Raw genomic sequence first — 13,737 nt, forward strand, 5'->3', positions numbered from 1 at the left:
GTTGGCGTGCATGTGTGTGCGTTTGTGCGCAAGGAGGGAGTAGATAGCAAGGCGGTCAAAGATGGACGGCGCTGGTGGTCAAGGGTGAAAGGAGGGTGGTGGTAAGTGCGAGGAAGCGCTTTCTTCGCGTCCTTCCTCCACCATACCAAGCCGAGCTCGGAAGTCGGAAAATCAAAGACCTTCTTCGTCTGGACCCTGAACAAGTCGTCCGCCTCGTGGTTGACTCCACAATCAGCACCTACTCTCACACACAACCAGAACGTTGCTACACACAGCGGCAGACTATTGCGACTAGGTGCACAGAAGACTTCACTGATGCATTCAAAGATTAATAACGACGAAACATGAAAAGTGACATTCCCCTGCCGCAATCGCGGGGGGAAAGCCCAAAGAAACCGAAACACAACGATATCTGCAGTGTTATAGGGAGGCCACGTCTGTCTGCACGCCTGCTTCGTGCGTGTTGGCCTCCCTCCGATTTTTTCTAACACAGTGACTGCAAACACTCGACACCGAGACGACATCAACAGCAGGAGATAAGTACGAAAACCGCAGCGTCCAGGATGATCTTTCAACAGCAGCAGCGCGCAGAAAGCAAGCAAGAGCCACCAGCGCTTTTTTTAACCAAGCAGCTCATTCAGTACGAGCGCAGAGATGGGCATGGCCGAATTGCGGAACCGCGCCAAGCGGACGAGGACGATGACGCGGAAGATGACGCGGAATATGGCACGCAGGAAGACAAGGTGGTTGAAAGTGGAGAGCATGACGTCTGCGCCTCGTTGTTGGGCGGCAGTCGAGGCTTTGGTGGAGGGTAAGGGGACGGTTGGGTTGAGGAGAGCGGTGAGAAGTCCGCCGAGTCCTCCTGGCAAGGCGGTGGTGGTGGCGGCGGAAGAGGTAGCGGCAAGTGCGGCGGCTGCCCCGGCGAGCAACATGGAGCTGTTGCCTGCTCCGAGAGGCGCTTCCTGCGTCGCTGCTGGGGGAAGCTTGCTTGGCTGCCGTGTGGGACTGCCGTTCGGCGTAGCATGGCTTGACAGCCAACGCACGGCATCCCACGAAGTCAGGCCTCGCTTCGTCTCCTTCTGACCACCACCGCTGCCGCCATCATTGTCATCGTCATCATCAACGCGAGGTTGCCTCTGACTGCGTCGGGAAGCCATCAAGTCTGCCGAAGACGTCGTATGGTATGTCTCTTTCACCTGGTGATGCTGCTGCTGCTGGATCCGGACGAGCTTTTCGTACCTACCTCTGATCTTGCTATCGAGCTTCTGACTCTCGCCCGCCAGCCTGGCGTTCCTCGCTTGCGTGCGCAGCCACTGTAGCAGGCGCTTTAAAAATTTGTTACCACCGCATAAACCGCTCCCGTGAATCCGGCGAACACGAGCACACCGGACAAGATTGCTGCCATCCTGTTGAGCAGCACATACCTCTCGAGATCCTTCCAAGGCGTCGCCACTCTCGTCTTTGTCGCCACCGCCACCTGATAGCCACTCGCCGTCTTGCCCCTTGCCTCGGCTGCAGAGACAGCGGTCGAGCCTTCAGAAGAGGACACTGCCGGCGAAGCAGTGTAGGCGCGATCGTGATCGTTCTCGTCCGGGTAGCCGGCGAAGAGACGGCTTCGACGAGGCTCCTCCATCTCGAGCAGAGGCTCCATACCCTGATTGCTGCGCCACACGTTGCCAAAGCTGGGTTGCGGCTCTTGGACGACGCGAACGGGCGATTGGTAGAAGCTCACCTGCGGGTTGGCGTCAAGCAGCGTTCCGAAGCTTCGCGTCTTGCTCTTGCGCGTCTTGCTCGGAGGTGGCATGTTCGGGTCGCTGGTGGTCGTCTTTGCGCTGTTAAAAGTGCCTGTCGACGAAGCGGCGAACGACATTGCCGATTGCGCACCGTTTCGCATGTCCAATCCCAGTCCCGTCGCCGATCCGCTCTCGCCTGCCTGACCCATGGCCCAGCTCTGCTCGTAGCTCGAGGCGCCAAATGTAGTCGAGCTCGAACCGAGGTTGGGACTCGAGTTGGCCGACCCTTGGCCTTGCATACTGGGTTCGTGCTGCCAGACGTCCACCTTCCTTCTGAGGCGCGGATCGTCCGCAGATGGGTGCCTCAGCTGACCATCCGGCGTAAGGTACCAGCCGCCGATCATCCACAGCCAGGGCATGCCGAGGAAGCCAGCCCAGAACATGTTTTTGCTCGGTGTGTTACCTTCCAGCAAGGCTGCGGGCGTCGCAAACAGGCTGTGGCCGCCACCGTCGGCACCGGCGTAGTGGCTCGCCCGGCGTTTGGAGCGGCTACGCTCCTCGGTCACTGGAGGTTGGGTGTGCGAGCCGAACTGCACGCTGAAGTTGCCCGATGCACGGTGGCGATGCTGTTGGCTGCGCGTGAAGATCGAGACGGTGGGCGGGTCCTGCTCGTACTCGTGCTCGTAGAGTTGGTGGTGGTCTTCGTCCGCGAAGCGAGCGGTGCGCGTGCGGCGGTGTAGACGCGGTGGCTTCTTCTCGGGGCTGATGCCAAAGTCGCCCAATTCGGTTGTCTGGTGCTGACCCGCCGCGTGCAGTTCCGCAGCGCCTTCCTCATGGACATAACGGTGGTGATCGTGTTGCTCAGCACCGTAAGTCCACGTGTCCTGTGCAGGCATCGGCGTGTGGTAAGTCTCGACTGCATCGTGCGCAAGCTCGTCTTCCTTGAACGCCATCCCCTGACCGGCGAGACGGCGCATCTCGTCGCGAGCACAGTTCAGCTCTGACACGGTGAGTCCGTGATCTTGAACCGACTCCACCCCTGGGCCCGAAGCTTGAGGGCGAGAGAGAGCGCTGTTGGAGAGCATGAGGGGGATGTGATTGGCCGCCGACGAAGGGGCGGCGGCTGCATGGTTCCGACCGTGCCGCTGCTGCTGCGAGCTCAAGCCCGTGCTCCAGTCTTGAGGATCGAAAGTCATGCGGGGCGTGAAGCCAGACGGAGACTCGGCGACTCGAGGAGAGCGCATGGCGTCCAGCCAAGCTCGTTCCGGTGCACCTGTTGCCAGTCCTGTAGGTGCGGCTGCCTCCGTAAGACCCCCAGCACGCTCCTTGCCGCCGAAGACAGTGAGCGACATCCTCTTGTTGTTGCTGCTTTTGTTGAGACTCGCAACCCTCGAAAGACCTCCGTGGCGGACGGACGCGTCTGGTCCATGTGCTTCTTCGACATCATTGCTCTTGTCCGTGATGTACGTCAGCCTGGGAGAGCCAGCAGTGTTCGAAGCGGAAGTGATGTACCCGATGCCCGAACTGCGCTTCCTCTGACGCTCGACCGCGCTCATGCGGCGCAGCTTCTTGAGTGCCTCGATGCGTTCCTTCTCTCGCTCTTCGGCAGAAAGGTCGGCGCGATCGAGGCTCTGCTTTGGCGGCTCCTCGGAAGGAGCACCCTCTTCGACGGGCGGAGGGATCCGCGGCGAGCCAGCGAGCAATCGCAAAGCCACAGCGCGGGCATCCTTTTCAGCCACCTCATCCTCCTCGCCGGGTGTCGGAGAGCGGAACCTCTGTCGCGCCGCTTCGAGCTGGTACTTCCCACTGCTCTGGCGCTTCTCTACGAGCGAAAGCGGTCGGAAGGATCCGCGCGAAGCCGTCCTTGCGCTCTTCGACACCGGTGCTGGTGCTTGATCTTGATCCTTGCTCTGCTCACCAGTGGAGCTGTTGGCCAGCTCGAGATCCACGCTGCGATCTCCCGGTGCTGCACCGAGATTGAAAGAGGTACGTCTAGGAGATGACACGGCGTTCCAAAGCTTGCTGACCCATTGTCCGCCTTTGGCGCTGTCGCCGCTCTTGTTGGCTTCGTCCCGCCCGCCGAGCGTCACCTCGGTCTCGAGCCCACCATCGTCGAGGTCGATGTTGACAAACTTGACGTCGGCGCTGTCTGTGGCCAGATGCTTGTCAGGCCGCATGCCTTGTCCCAGCGTCTGAGCGGGGGTGTCTCGGCTGCGACGTGCGTTGCGGCGCCATCCGATGCTGCCCGTCTTTGGCTTGGCGGGCACGTCGAGGTGCCGACCAGTGTCGGCCTCAGCAGCAGCGGGAGTGGGAGCGGGTGTAGCGTTGTACACAAAGGCAGAGATGGATGATGCGATGCTTTGCGACGGACCAATCGTTCGATTGGCGGTGGTCACTTGAGCGCGGTGCACCGTCATGTCGGTCTGCAAGGCTCCAGTCACGAGCCCATTCAGACCGCCCGGACCGCTGCTGCCGACCTCCTTGCCGCTCACGGTTCGCGGAGAGCGGCAGTCGTTGGGCAGCAGAGGGCTTGGACCGCTTGCGAGGTCGAATCCGACGTCTTGGTTGAGCTCCTCGTGACGGCCGCTTCCGCGCGTGAGCAGGGCTTCTCTAGACTTTGACCGTGTGCGTTGCAGCGCATCGATGTCTGGGGACATCTGGATCGATAGGTGCGGAGACGCAGCGTCCTGTGCGTGCTGATCCATGTAGCGTGATGCTTTGCGCAGCAGGTCCGTCGTGACCGGTGCAAAGCCTTTACTAGTGTCGCGGGAGGTTCCGACGTGCGTAGACGGGTAGTCGATGTCCAGGCCGAGACCTTGGACCGCCTGGTTGTGCTGTACATCACCGTATCTCTCGCTATCGAGGTGACCATCGATCTCCGGCGTCGCTTCTACACTATTAATGATGGTTGTCAAGGCTGGAGACACGACCGAGTCTTGCGTCGGCGCCTTGCCTTCGCCTTGCAAGTTGAAATTGAGCAGCAGAGGCGATTGCGGCCACGGACCGGTCGTGCCACTGCGATTGCGCGTCATAGGCAGGGCACCTTTGGTCGAGGACGACTCCAGAGCGTTGTGGGAAGCAGCACGCCCCATTGCTGCCGCCCCAGTATCGCGGCCAGAAGCGGGCATCAGAGATGGCTGACCCGTAACAAAGTGGAAAGGATCGACACTCTCGTCTGGCGTCGATGCGGTGGAGATGACCAGCGTCTGTCGAATTTTGGCATGTTGATCGTCGTCGGTGGCGTCGGTGCTTCTCGAATCTTGCCTCGACCTTGCTTGCGCAGAATCCTCTGCTGTCGTTGTTGGAGGCACGCTCAACGACGGTACTACTCGGCTGATACGTTCGTCGGCACGGATAGACAGGCGCATTGCTTCCTGGTCAGCGTCGAGCAGTCGTTGCTGCGAAGCAAGCTCTTCTTGTTGGAGGAGCGCCTTGCGCTGACGCTGCGTCAATATCCATTGCTCCGTGTTGCGTTTACCCCGCCCCTGCTCTTGGTCATCCGATGCCTCTTTGAGTGTAGCAGCCGCACCGCCGTGCGAGATCGCGTCTGTGTGGACGACCGTCTTGCTCTGCGCCTCGCCAGTGTGAGGCATCTCACTCGAGATGGACGGTCTCGTAATCGCCGTGAAGTGCGTCTTGGACGTCGTAGCAGTGCCCGGCATCATGTCGGAAAACGCTGGCGTGAAGGGGGTGAACGGCGACTGGTGCGTCGAAGGTGTGGATTGATCCGACATGCTCCATGTCATTGCTGTTGTTGCTGTCGAGCCTACCGTGCTGCTGAATACCATCGGCATCGAGGTCAGTGTCGAGGCTGTGGTTGCAGAGGTAACAGCACCAATGCTCTGTGAATGCTGCGCGTTGCCCCGATCGGGTTGATTTGGGAACAGCGCTTCGTACCGTTGAAGCGGTGGTAACGGAGGAGGTTGAGACCCGTCACCCGACGCCCACCTGCGGCCGTCGTGAATGCTGTGACTGCTAGCGGTCACAGCCATTCCATCCGAATTGGCGGTGCGGAAGCTGTCCAAGCTGCTGCGCCCCGTTTGTGTGGTTCTCGACCTGAGCGAACGAGCCGCCTCGCTGTAGTCTATCGAAGAGGCAGACGGCCGAGAGCGCCCCGCTTTGCTAAGCACCGAGTTGGCATCGTTGGCCGTGTGATAAGCTGAAGTCGACGGCAGCGAGTGCTCTTGGAACGAGGGACTCAGGGCAGGCGAAGGCAGTGGCTCGTTGGGAGGCGGGAACCGCGGAGGTCCTAGTGAGGCGAGCGATGCAGAGGCTCGGAAGGACCGATTTGACTGCGAGCGCGGACGACGTGTCTGCATCGGTGTCACATTCGAAGCATAGGACGGCGAATGTGCCGCCGCAGCCGTGGGGGTCCGTCGTAACGCCTCCGAGCTCTGCTTGGCCATGGCGCGAGCTGTCGATGTCGATGCTGCTCGTCGGATGGCTGCCGAGTCAGGAGTGCAAGCGTGGGAACCGGATGTGCCGTCTGCTGTGATGCTGCTGCCATCGTCTTGTGGCAGCACACGATTGATGGCTGCACCCCGTCTTGTGGCGCTGAGGGGTGTCAAAGGAAGCGGCTCTTCCGAAGCGTGGGAAGCGCCAAAGTTGCTTCGGAACGGTATAGAGTCGGTCGCGGGTGTGATGGGAGAGAATATGCTCTTACCGACGAGCTCTTGGCCGAGCGGAGGCAGCTCGATAGTGGGACCTACTTTTCGAGTACTGAGTGACGGCAAAGAGGATTTTTCAGCAAGTGCATGTTGTGGTTTCTGCATTGCTAGCTGACGCTGCCGCTTGGCTTCGGAGCCAGGGGTCAAGGTGAGTGGTGCAGGCGGTGCTTTCTTGCGTTTGTCCCAGACTGCATTGGCTCGCATGCTTCGTATCGCCTTGCTGCTCGGTGATGGTGATGTGCCCGACCCTGTCGCGGACGATTGGGGGTGGGAGGGCGATGATATGGGTGCCAAGGCTGACTTGGGTGGTGTTGCTGGTTCGACATCAGGGCTCTCGGAAGCTTGGAACGATTCTGGCGTGTCGTCGGGCGAAAAGTGGCTCGTCGGAGGAGGTAACGTGTCGCGCTCAGCAGACGAGTCAAAAGCAGGTCCGCTCGAGTCTTGCTGCTTCGAGGAGGACGAGGATCGGTCGAATCGAGAAATGTAGTCAAACGACAGATCGAGGTCAACATCTCCATCATCATCCGAAGGCGCTGTAGCTTGTTTGTTGGTATAAATTGGGTCATAATCTCTCGATCCACCACCGAGCGTCAGAGGCCGACCACCGAACGAGGCACGCGCAAGCTCTGCCGAAAAGTGGTAGACCTTCTTGGCATGGCCAGATGCAGCGCCATCCTGCTGCGAAGACGAAGTTGCTGGTTGACTGTCCGCAGGCTGTGTAAGTGGTTGGTCGGCGTGCGAGTTGACTGCGTCGGCAAAAGTAGAGGTTTCGGAGGTTGGACTGTTGGCAAGCCAGAGACCTGCACCTGATCCGCTGTGGCTGTGTGGCGAGCGGTGGAGCGTGTTGGAGCGAGCGACGAGCTTGGATGGCTTGCGAGAGAGTTCGGAGCTCTCGCCTCCCGTTGCCGATGTAGAAGCGCTCGCCATCTTGTCGATTAACGTCGCTGTAAGCAGCTTTTATGGTTAGGAACCGCTAGAGTGATGTGCAAGCTGCAATCTGGCTGGCGAAACGAGCTACTTCGCTAGGCGATTAGACCAGATGGTAAAGCATGATGGCTAGATGCGAGACTTTGTTCGGTCGGTACGTATATAAGATAAGACGGAACGCTGCAGGATCTATCACGGTTGGTTGTTGCTGCAGTTGTCGTGTTGTGGTCCTCTTCTTCCTGGCGCGTAACAAAGAGCGAGATGAAGCTGCAATGCGGTAGGTCGGGATAATCGACAATGCGTCTCCTTGGTGTAAAGGATGTGGGTGTGTAGAGACCGGTGCTGCTCTGTGTGTTGTCCGTGTGCTGCCAGAAATTGCTACTCAGATCAAAAGAGGCAATCTGAGCAGATAAAGATCCACGCACGAAGGTGGCGGATGGTGTTGGTAGTCGCTGCAATGGCAAAGGCGAAGAGGACAATGGGTGAAGGAGGTGTACGGTAGAAGTTGCGGCCAACTGCTGATGCGAAGCGGGACGAGTTTGCGTTAGGAGTATGCAAATGTAAGTGATCTGTATGGAGCAGGCAGACTCAGCTAGCTGGGTTGCGAGCTGAACTTGGAGCTGGTGAGGGCGCGGCAGAGGCAAGTCTCAAGTTTGGGCACGAGGATGCGGAGGCAGGCGAGGCGAAAGAGTCTTCCGCTTGGTGAGAGTGCGACAGTGGAATACGCTGGGCAGTGCCGAAGGAGCAACTTCGCGAGTTTGAGGGGAAAGCAATGTTTTGGTCGAAAGGAGGCAGGCGGCGGCTGTTGCGGCAGCGTTGAAGCGAAGATCGTCGAGAGGCATGGAGGCGCATCTGTTGACCTCCCTTGCTCGCGGCTCACGCTTCTCTTCACCCTCCCAGTCTCTGCGGCTACTCCGCTCTCGAATCGGAGCCACTTTGACCTTTCCTTCCTCACAGCGCACAGCACGGTACAAGACAATCTCTAGAAGAAGCATAAAACGGAGGTTCCGCCATCTCAATGTGTCACGAAGAGCACGTTCATGGCATGAGACGCCCAAGCAAACGAGCCGCTCGGCGCGTATGCTGCACTCAGCAGATCCAATGATGCGCTGATGCGCAGATTGACCATCAAAGAAGCTTCACATGCATGAGGAGTCGAGGAAGGGGAGGAAGCCTCGGAGAACGAGTTCCAGAAGCGCAACAGTCCGAGCCAGAGAGAAAAAAGGCAGACACAGAAGCGCGACAGACAGCGATGACACAGCAGCTGCTGCTCATAATGGTGGTGGCACCGAGTCTTGAACGTGAGCGCAGGCGATCCGTGTCAGCCAAGAAGCGGGTCCCACGACCGTCTCGATGGCTTTCAGCGCTGGTGTAGCGAAGAAGCAGCCCGAAGAGTTTGGCTTTCCAGGCTGTGGCTCGGGAATTTCGAATGCATCTCCGCGCGCTCTGCTGTTACTGTGCGCTGTCGAGTCAAGTCGAGTAAGGCCGACGTGCAGATCCCTGCAAACCGACAACGCGTCTCTTTTTTTTTTACAGAATCAGCAACACAACAACACAACACGCGAGCGAGCGAGCGAACCCTCCCTGAAACTCCGCCTCGGTGATGGAGTCTGCTTGAGCCAAAGAGGTCAGCTGGCCCTTCTGTTCCTGCGCTCTGAGCGGGCCCCTCTCTCGCTTCTTTCCTCGTCGTGAGCCGACCCGATTTCCGGTACAATTGTAGAGTGCCGGTAACATCGAGTTGCCGTAAAACAAATGTGAGACAGCATTGAGCTGTCACGTTTCAGTCTAAAAGCTAGCATAAATGGCGAGAGGATAGTGTGGAGGGAGCCGGTGTGATATGGCGCACGGCTTGGACAGGAAACGAGAAGGCGGGACCAACTAGATTACAAGTGCTGCAGCAGCAGGAGTGTGCATAGCAGCAAGGATCATGTGGTCGATGTGTCGTGGATATTTTTCGACTGATTTTATTTGTTACGTCCTATGTAGTTTTGTCATGATTATCTAATCTCATTTCGGAACACCCATTCACTCCACACTTGACCTTCATGCTTTGATCTTGCATACTCGTAACGTTCTTCCTAACGAGCTATTCGATACACACACGAGACGGGGTCAAGCTTCCACGACAACGAGATGTCTTCCGCAGCAGCGACAAGGCCACCTGCTACCACCGCGGGGACCGCTAGCGGCAGCAGCACCAGCAGCACCAGCGCCATCCCCGGTCCATCCAGCAGCTCCAACCCATCCTCTTCCACCAAACCGGCATCCTCGTCGGCATCATCACAGCCACAAGTATCACTTCTCGGAACGCTACCATTCCATCTGGTGCCAGCGCTACTACGACGGATCGAATCGAACCTGGTGACACTGCCCCCGACGTTGCTGTGTGAGAAGGAGACGGTGTTGGCGAGGCACGATGACGAGACGTCGGCGGTGCGCGAGACGGGCGATAACGCGTGGGCGAGTGTGGTCAAGGCGCGGAAGGGGGTCAAGCTGAGGGTCGTGGAAACGGTGAAACGTAGTAACAGTGGTGGGGGTGATTCGGTGGAGTGCACGCTGAGTCTGCCGTTACCGAGTCTACCGGAGCGTCAGTATCCACGAGCGTCCGTGAGGCCGAGTTACACCGTGCAGGTTCTATCCGACACCACGCTCTCACCCGGCCAAACATTCGACAGCACACACAACCCACTCAACACCCCTACAGCGTCCACGCACACCGACCCCCTGCTCGGCTTCGACCCAACCACCCACCTCGACACCGACCGCGCCAACGGCTGGAAGAGCTTCGTCTCGTCCATCGGCTGGCGTCCGCACTTCGCCTTTCTCCGCCACGGACTCACCTACCCACTCAACCAGACCCTCTCGCGCCACTCTTCCACAGCCACTTCCACACCCATCAACCCCGCTCAGGGCACAAAACACACGCTCAACGTGTACCGCATCTTCACACCGGATCCGACGGGCTACACAGACGACTGGGTGCCGCTCGACCCCGAGGGTGCGACCGTCGTGGTCGAGCTCATCGCCACCATCGGCGGACAGCTGGACCAGAGCCATTTCAACCCGTTCTGCTCTGCTATCGAACCGGGGACGCCGCAGATGGGCGGTGGGCTGGATCCCTCTTCGACCATCGAAAACGCTATCGAGTATGCAGCTTCTGTTGCCAAGGCTCTCAGAGGGCTCGTCGATCTGCGGAGAGAAGCCTACGATTAAGTTCGGCGACAGCGCTCAAAATCAGTCATTGACCTTAGCATGTACTTTTGCCTTCAGCTGCAGCAAAATGTCATTACAAAACACACTCAGCCCACACATCCTATCCGTCACCTGCCACCTTGCGCACAAACCTCACCTCGCACAGCGGCACTAAGCTCGGCCTACCATGCGCACACTGGAAAGGAAACTTGCACTCGCCGAGCCTCCTCACCAGCCGTTCGCTAGCCTCCCTGCTCAGCGGATCATTGAACATAATCGCGCTGCGACATGCCGTGCTTTTGATGACATCCATCAATGAGGTCGGGATGGCGCTCGAGATACTCAGCCAGTCCGTGTTCCCCTCGGTGCTAAGCTTCGACAGTGTGGAGATGGCAGAGGCCAGCTCTCCAAGACAGTTTGCGAACGAGGACTGCAGCAAGTCTCGATCCTTGATTCTGCCACGATCTGTGAGCGCTTTGTCCTTGAGGATGTGAGGGATGCCATCTATATCCACCTGCGCGTGGCCTAGTGTGGCATGGACGAGCACGAGTTCCTTGACAGACCATCCGAGTATCTGCAGGCCCGATTGAACCGCTGCGCTTCCATCAATGAGCTCATACTGCTGCACTGAGATCCCCAAAGTCAGGACGGCCGACAAAGGATGCGCCGCAGTACCACCAGCACAATCAGTGGCGAATTGTTCGAGCAAACGCTCAAGCCGGTATCTTTCGTCAGCCGCGTGCTGATCAATGCAGAACAGGACTGGGGTGGGCGTAGACGGCAATGCAGACGATGATGTACTGCAGAGGATGAACTTTTCATCGACTTGGTCGAGCACCTGAGCCCGTTTCAAGTCCGAGCGTGTGATGGCGAGCTCGAGATTGGCTCTTCGAGGGAGAGTGTTGTAGTCGTCAGATGCATCATTCTGCAAACGTTGACTCCGAATTCGCTTGTAAGGAGACCTTGGACGCATGGAGTCGAAGAAGCGACTGCGGCGAAAAGGCTCCGATGCTGAGATCGGCGAAGGAGAGGGGATGGAGGCGAGTGCCTCGTCCAGGCTTGGGTCGTCGAATTCGTCGACGCTGGCATGTCTGTTGAACGCCGCTGCTAGCCGATGCCCAGGCGGCAAGCCGTCAAGACCCTTGTTCAGGTTGGAGCGATCCACACCAGTGCCGCAATTGGCCCTACGAGCCATTGTCAGTGATGGCATGTCCTCGTCGCCGCTGTTCCCAGATCCCGGACGGACGGCGACACTGTGACCGGTGCGCTGATCGATGTGGAAAAGTCGACCAGTTACAGGGTTCCTCCACTCGACCATGCCTTCTGGAGCAAGGGCCGCTGGGCCATACGATTCGATTGCCAGAGATGCGGTAGCAGGGCATGGTTTGATCCGGCGGGCACTCTTCTCCTTCGACCCGCGCTCCCCAGCAGTACTACGCCGACTTGAACGCTTTCGCTTTACATGTAAGACGGCGTCCACGCCCTCTGGCACTTTGCAGATAGCATCAAGTACAGCTGCCTCGAACGACGCAACAGTGAGTTCCAATCCAGGAGCATGCTCCTCTCGGCCTTTGTCGTGCAGCGTGATGTCGAGTACGAATGCTTGTGCAGTCTGTCGCCCCTTGTCCGGGGCGGAAACCGTAGGTAGAGCTTCGATCCGCTGATACACCTTTTCGTAGAAATCTGGGCATAGCGCCAGCCGCCGAGTATATCTATTTGATGTTTCATCCGACCATGGCAGATGAAAGCTCGATAGCAGCGAGGCAAAGACGGCAGATTCTCGCTCGGACGGCTGAGAGCCTCCGCACATGGTAGCTCCAGGCCAGACTCGTTGTTGCAGAAAGACGCAGCTAGCTGTATCGGTGGTTGCTGTCGCGGCCACGAACCCATTGACGCTCATCCTAGCCGAAGCAAACGTCTGTTCGACTGCGACAATACGAACGGCCTGTAGCTGAACGATGTCGACGCCAAAAGCGGATGTGTATCGATGCACGAGGTCCTGTTCGCGCGGCAAGCTGAGCAGCACCTTGAACGGTGGTGCTAGGCGATCTGGTACGGCAGCCTGACGTACGCTGAGTCGAATGCTCGAGTCTGGTGAGAGAAGCGAAAGCCCCCGAGCGCAGCTGACGAGAGAAGAGACCCGGCTCCTCTTGTCTGCTTCTGACGCGATAAGCTTACGGCGGACTGGCATGCCCGAGAAGACATCGCACATGCAAACAGTGACACCTCTTCCTGAGACAGCGGCGGAAGACAGAGATGCAAGCAGTTCCTCGATTTCTGCGGAACTCGATTTCGACTGGAGCTGAAGGCCGTCCTGCCAGGTGGTGCTTGACCTTCCTGACGATGAAGACGCTTCGATTCGTGTAAGGCCGAGATGGGACACCAGTTTGAGCTCGCTGTGCTTGCCTGAAGTAGCCTGGTCTCCGAGGAAGGGCACAGAGCGAATACTGCTGTGGTCTACATCGATCGTGACGGTGACTATCCACAGGTCGTAGTCCACAGAAATGTCGGTTCGTCCGGACGATGATCCAAAGACGTCTCGGCAATGGCCTAGGGCATGGCGGAAGAGGATGCGGCAAATGTCTTCGATCGTGACCGCAAACAACGAAGCCTGTATGCTAGCGGCGGTTCCATCGGGAAGTCTGGTGATTGCGTCCATTTCTGCGTCCATCGCTGCGAGTCGGGCTGTTGCCTGTCTGAGTGCTCAGGAAGGGATGGATATCGAGGGTTCATCCGACATGATGGCGGTGCATCTGTTCACCTTAGATTTTGCACAGGTGGCGGCAGCGGTGTGTGCCCAGATGAGCCTGTTCACTGTCGTTGCAGATCCATGCTTCTGATTCCAGTCCTCACGACACCATCGAGAATAGCTGAGGAGGCCATGATAGCCACGCGAGTTTAGCCAGCGACTTCAGCAGTAATGCCGGGTGAAAGGGAGAAGGCATTCGGCGCTTCAGGCTCGCATCAGCCTTTCTGAGCCCTTGACTTTTTTTGCACGAGCGGCCGACTTTGTGGACTTAACATTTGTTTCCTAAATGTTTTCCAAGGGTCTTGAATGCAGGGTCACGTGCAGACGCCAGTCAATTAGTGCACGCCTTTTGCGCGGTGGGATCCGCCACGACAAGTCCGTCTGCCTCTCACCCCTTTTCACCCCGTCACCAGGGAATCCTCTTCTCGTCCCCGAGTACCATCGGCGACAGCGTGGATGCGATCTGCCT

At 58.4% G+C, this 13,737-nt stretch overlaps 3 protein-coding genes across 3 annotated transcripts; 1 reads left to right on the forward strand and 2 right to left on the reverse strand.

The window, feature by feature from the left end:
• Positions 1-620: 620 nt before the first annotated feature.
• EX895_006451 (uncharacterized protein) lies at positions 621-7,327 on the reverse strand (the record flags this gene model as incomplete). Its single annotated transcript, XM_029887042.1, has 2 exons — positions 621-1,140; positions 1,425-7,327. The coding sequence occupies 2 exons, from the start codon at positions 7,325-7,327 to the stop codon at positions 621-623; spliced, it is 6,423 nt and encodes a 2,140-aa protein (XP_029736534.1).
• A 2,133-nt stretch (positions 7,328-9,460) lies between these two features.
• Positions 9,461-10,540, forward strand: EX895_006452 (uncharacterized protein; the record flags this gene model as incomplete). The annotated part of the gene is made up of 1 exon (XM_029887043.1): positions 9,461-10,540. The coding sequence occupies one exon, from the start codon at positions 9,461-9,463 to the stop codon at positions 10,538-10,540; it is 1,080 nt and encodes a 359-aa protein (XP_029736535.1).
• A 100-nt stretch (positions 10,541-10,640) lies between these two features.
• On the reverse strand, positions 10,641-13,190 carry EX895_006453 (uncharacterized protein; the record flags this gene model as incomplete). The annotated part of the gene is made up of 1 exon (XM_029887044.1): positions 10,641-13,190. One exon carries the CDS (start codon positions 13,188-13,190, stop codon positions 10,641-10,643), a length of 2,550 nt encoding a protein of 849 aa, XP_029736536.1.
• Between the last annotated feature and the right edge of the window lie 547 nt (positions 13,191-13,737).

Source organism: Sporisorium graminicola, chromosome SGRAM_9 (genome assembly GCF_005498985.1).
Source record: "Sporisorium graminicola strain CBS 10092 chromosome SGRAM_9, whole genome shotgun sequence".
NCBI classification, from domain to species: Eukaryota; Fungi; Basidiomycota; class Ustilaginomycetes; order Ustilaginales; family Ustilaginaceae; genus Sporisorium; species Sporisorium graminicola.